At 48.0% G+C, this 4,685-nt stretch overlaps 2 protein-coding genes across 2 annotated transcripts in view; one reads left to right on the forward strand and one right to left on the reverse strand.

The window, feature by feature from the left end:
- The first annotated feature begins 45 nt into the window (after positions 1-45).
- On the forward strand, positions 46-3,550 carry znf277 (zinc finger protein 277). The gene is made up of 9 exons (XM_023426900.2): positions 46-199; positions 416-507; positions 643-753; positions 1,221-1,353; positions 1,503-1,570; positions 1,707-1,803; positions 2,467-2,509; positions 2,772-2,946; positions 3,080-3,550. The coding sequence occupies exons 2-9, from the start codon at positions 476-478 to the stop codon at positions 3,267-3,269; spliced, it is 849 nt and encodes a 282-aa protein (XP_023282668.2). The 5' UTR covers positions 46-199; positions 416-475; the 3' UTR covers positions 3,270-3,550.
- Positions 3,494-4,685, reverse strand: part of LOC111670255 (uncharacterized) — a 6,179-nt gene continuing 4,987 nt past the window's right edge. Inside the window, exons 11-14 of the mRNA XM_023426901.2 lie at positions 4,448-4,668; positions 4,160-4,346; positions 3,931-4,026; positions 3,494-3,832 (exon numbers count right to left, since the gene is read on the reverse strand). Of these exons, the coding sequence (XP_023282669.2) occupies positions 3,674-3,832; positions 3,931-4,026; positions 4,160-4,346; positions 4,448-4,668 (663 nt within the window). The 3' untranslated portion in view covers positions 3,494-3,673. The remainder of the gene's footprint in view (positions 3,833-3,930; positions 4,027-4,159; positions 4,347-4,447; positions 4,669-4,685) is intronic.

The raw sequence follows: 4,685 nt of genomic DNA on the forward strand, positions 1-4,685 counted from the left end.
TTATCTGTATGATGTGAATTCAACAGTTGCTTGAAATTCTCATTTTACATACATCTGCTCAGGCTAAAGGAAATCTTGTCTTCAGAAACCTCTCCGATAACAATGTGTTCTTGCAGAGAAACAAGAAGACTACTTCCTGCTGTGTGACGTCCTCCCTGAGGACCGAGTCCTCCGAGAGAAGCTGCAGCAGAAACGACTGGTGAGTCCAGATCCTGCATCAGACTCCATTTCTGTCTGTTTCCTGTCCTGAGTCAAAAACTAAAATACTCCCTGCACCCACAAAAAGAATGAACTAGGTTTTCTTAACTGAATATAAAGGAACCCCTCTGGTGACATGGAAGCTCTTGTTTGTCACACAGGAGGAGGTGTTGTTCTTCTTCTGTGGTGTTTCTCTAACGGCTCTGGTCTTCCACAGGAGGAGGTTCTGGAGCAGCAGCAGAAGGAGAGAGACGACAGCAGCTTCCATCGTCTGTGCATGTTCTGCAGTGAGGAGTTCAGTGGAAACAGGTAAATCACCTGTCACGTGTTCACGTCAGCTGGTTCGACTTGAATTAAACTTCCTGAAAACCTGTCAGAATTCCATGAATCTTTAAAAACGAATATATAGTTTCACTTTATGATAAAACTCACGTCGTGTCTCAGGTCGTCGCTGCTGAACCACATGGCCAGAGAACACTCCTTCAGCATCGGCCTGCCCGACAACATCGTCTACTGCAACGACTTCCTGGACGCTCTGCAGAGCAAACTGGACAAGTGAGAACAGACACTGATCATCAAGTTAAAACTAAAGTCATGCACAAAAGTTCATTTTAGTTCAAGTTTCCTGAAAACTGGTGGATTATATTCAAGCTGAGGAGTTTCAGTTGTGATGACAGCGCAGACTCTTGATTAATGGTTCGGTTCGTTAAATATCAGAAATAATTTCCCACAGCTCAAAGTGACGCCTTCAAATGTCTTGTTTTATTCAACCAACAGAAAATATTCAGTTTGATCATGAACAACAAAGAAATTCATCAAATCCTCACGTTGGAGAAGCTGGAACAATTATATCATCCAAAAAGCTGCAGATGAAGTTTCTGCTGATTGACGTGTCGGTTAATTAACTAATGATTCCAGCTGTAGTTTCCAGTATGTCTGTTTAATATAATTGTTCTTTCTTGTGATTTGTAGTTGAGGTTGGATTTAATCACATTTGCTTATTTTTATTAATTTCCTGTCAGTCTTCAGTGTTTGTACTGTGAGAAGACGTTTCGAGATAAAACCACGCTGAAGGATCACATGAGGAAGAAAGCTCACCGCCGCATCAACGCCAACAACCACGCATACGACCGCTTCTACGTCATCAACTACCTGGTGAAAAACAAACTTCATACACTTTGACTTCTGAGATGTTTGAAGGAAGGATGCGAGTTGTTATTTTTTAAGAGACTCTCTAAAAAGTTTTATCGTGTGAAACATTTTCTCTCCGTGTGTCTGATCTTCAATCGTCCGTCTCCCGTCAGGAGCTGGGGAAAACCTGGGAGGAGGTGCAGAGTGAAGATGACCGAGAGCTGGTGGACGACGAGGACGAGTGAGTATCTCCAGCAGGAGGCGCACGGGTCAGAACCCACTTCCTGTTTCCACCCGCCTGCTTCCGTCTCATTCACGTCGTGTCCGTGGAAGATTAGACCGTGTGATCTAATTCTCTGTCTCTGTGTGGTCCACAGTGATTGGTCGGACTGGCAGGCTCATCCAGTGTCAGCGGTGTGTTTGTTCTGCGATCATCAGTCGGAGACGATGGAGCAGATCTACACACACATGAAGGTTCAACAAGCAAACTGTGAATTTACAGGAATTAAAACTGATTCTATGATTGTCTGAAAAGGCTGCATCATGAGGCGTTCACTCGAGGTGAATAAACTTTGACCTGTTGGTGGTGCTGGATGAAAAAGTCAGGATTCATCCTGAAGCTTCCACCATCACAGAGCTGAGTCTGAGAGGAACCGAGATTTGGTAACAGGACGTTAACTGTTGCGTTAGCTTTGGTTCGGACTCAAAGATCTCAACAACTCTTCAGCGATTATGATGAAATGTGGTTCAGACATTCATGTTCACCTGAGGACGAACTGTAATGATCCTGTTTCCTCCAGCGCCGCCATCAGGTCACATTTTACTGTTACGACCAGACACCTGCACCGTCCCATCAGCCTCGGCTCTACTTTGTGTCTACCGCTAATTAGCAAATGTTAGCATGCTAAACTAGGATAGTGAACATGGTAAACATTATACGTGCTTAGCATCTGCATGTTAGCATGCTGATATTAGCAGCCCTGCTAGCATGGCTGTAGCTTTGTTTACTTCACGAGTGGTAAGAACGTACAGATGACAGTTTGTGGTCCCGGGTGTGACGAGGGAAACGTGCAGATGTTGAAGATGAGGAACTTTTTCTTGTCATTTTTTACATCTTTGCGTGTCTTGTGTTTTCAGGAAGCCCATGGCTTTGATCTCCACATGCTGAGGACAGAACTCAGTAAGTAAAACACACGACAAAACAAACTAGTTTCTAAAAGCTGCATCATCATCGATATCATCTTCACCATCAGTGAAGCCCTGAAAACAAAGACGTATAGATTTAGTTTTGTCCTAAAAGAGAAACTGGACACAGGAAGGTTCAGTAGTCCTGGTTTTAATCTGGATAGAGACGTGCAGATTAAACCGCCGACTGTTGAGAGTTTGAATGCGACTAAATGCTCATATAAACTCACAACCCTCTGTGGTGCGTCCCTCCTCAGACCTCAGGTTCTACCAGCAGGTCAAACTGGTGAACTTCATCCGGCGGCAGATCCACCAGAGCCGCTGCTACGGCTGCCAGGAGAAGTTCGACTCCAGAGCCGCCGTCCTGCGACACATCATGGCTGAAGGTCACGTGATGAAGCTGCCGGACGTGTCCACCTGGGACCAGCCGCAGTGAGTCCAACAGACATGTAGTTCCCGAAACTCAGAACACGATTATCTCTGTAACACAATCTGTCGAGCAGAGAAACGCAGTGATTCCTGTAAATGAAGGGAGAGAAAACCTCTGACCTCTGTCTCTCCTCAGGTATTACTTCCCCACGTACGAGAACGACGCCCTCCTGTGCACGCTGTCCGACAGCGACGAAGACGAGAGCGACAGGACGAATCGCGGCGAGGACGTCCCTGTGATCGCAGAGGACATCTCCAACCTCAGAGCCCTGAAGCAGAGCAGCGTCCTCAACCAGCTGCTGAAGAGCAGAAGCTCCTGCAGCTAGGACCAGGGACGGTTGGACAGGTCTTCCTGTCCTCAGACTCGCTGTCCTCCGTGCAGCCGCCTGTGAAACGCATGGACTGCAGATCTTTCTGCAGACGACGAATAACACGACGCAGCCCCAACATGCACTTTAAAGCCGTCGGAGGCTTTTTCAGAGGCACAGACTCAGCTGCAGCTCCACTTTGACTTGCTACAAAATTCCATTCAAACAATAAAAGAGGGATCTAAAGATATGAATATGAAGTTTATTATGTAAAATAAAAATCATCATACTGAATGAAAGCACTTGTTTCTTTCTTTATGAAGTCACGCAGTTAAAACCCTGAGCTGTGACACGTCACACGGACGACGCTGAGGTTCAGGAACTAACAGCATCGTCTAACTATTAAATATTATGCTCGAGCTTCAGTTGGTCGTCTGCTTGGCGGTCTTGTTCTTCGCCGGGACGATGTTCTGCGTCGCTCTGCCGAGTGAAACCTGACGGATGGTGGAACCGAACTGCAGCGTGCTCAGCGTCTCCACCGCGTCCTTCACGTCCGGACTCACGTTCACGAACACACAGCACTGCAGAGGAAACGCACGGAAACACATCGTTACCTGCGGTAACACAGTGACACCGGGTGGTGTCAGAGACCTGATGAGGTGTGGGTGTCAGACTTTACCTTGGCGTCTCCGCTCAGGCAGGGCTGCAGCAGGTGGGTGAGTTTAGAGTTCCTGAACGGGATGTGGAGGGCGTTACACTTCAGAGCGCTGAACACCTGAAGAAGAAACAACAGACACCTTTAACCTGGCGACACTGTTTAAAGTTGTTCGGACAGACGAATAACCTGAGAGAACCTTTCATCAGGTGTGTAAGGACTGAACCAGGTGAGTCCTCGGCGTGTCGTGTACCTGTCCCAGCGCCGTCAGTGATTTATTGATGGCCGCCGCCTCCACCAGCCTTTGACCCTCGGCTTCGGTCTTGGAGATCCGCTCAGATCCGGCGAGGTCGCACAACGTGAGCGTCCCGCGAGACGTCAGTCCCGACACCTCGTCTGAACCCTCCACCTCCAGCGCCACCACCAGGTGAGACCGAGAACTGAGGAGGAGGAGGAGGAACCACAGGTGTGAATGTGTTAAATAAAGAGAGGAGTGACTCGTGTGTGAGCAGCGACACTAAATGCTCAGAATCTAAGAAACCTCTGTATGTTCATCTTGGTCGAGGCGATCTTCCTGTTCTTCTCGCCCGTCTCCATGACGTTGAGGATGTCAGCCTCGGTCTGGACCTGGATCCGGGTCAGTCCTGGGACCGCCACCGACTTCCCCTGGACTCGGATGTCCAGAGCAGCGGCGCCGGGGCTTTTGGTCAGAAGGTCGTTCAGAGTGTCGTTATAAATCTCCAACATGGAAATCTGAAAAGAGTGGAAGTCAGCTGTGA

This window comes from Seriola lalandi, unplaced genomic scaffold (assembly GCF_002814215.2).
Source record: "Seriola lalandi dorsalis isolate HSWRI2012SDOR001 ecotype SW California unplaced genomic scaffold, Sedor1 jcf7180002054847, whole genome shotgun sequence".
NCBI classification, from domain to species: domain Eukaryota; kingdom Metazoa; phylum Chordata; class Actinopteri; order Carangiformes; family Carangidae; genus Seriola; species Seriola lalandi.

What these genes read in the sequence shown, in the direction of transcription:
- znf277 (XM_023426900.2), top strand. Translation starts at nt 476, where the DNA reads ATGTTCTGCAGTGAGGAGTTCAGTGGAAACAG. An exon ending in CTGGTGGACGACGAGGACGA is followed by an intron (nt 1,571 to 1,706) that starts GTGAGTATCTCC and finishes TGTGGTCCACAG; the next exon opens with TGATTGGTCGGACTGGCAGG. An exon ending in TCCACCTGGGACCAGCCGCA is followed by an intron (nt 2,947 to 3,079) that starts GTGAGTCCAACA and finishes GTCTCTCCTCAG; the next exon opens with GTATTACTTCCCCACGTACG.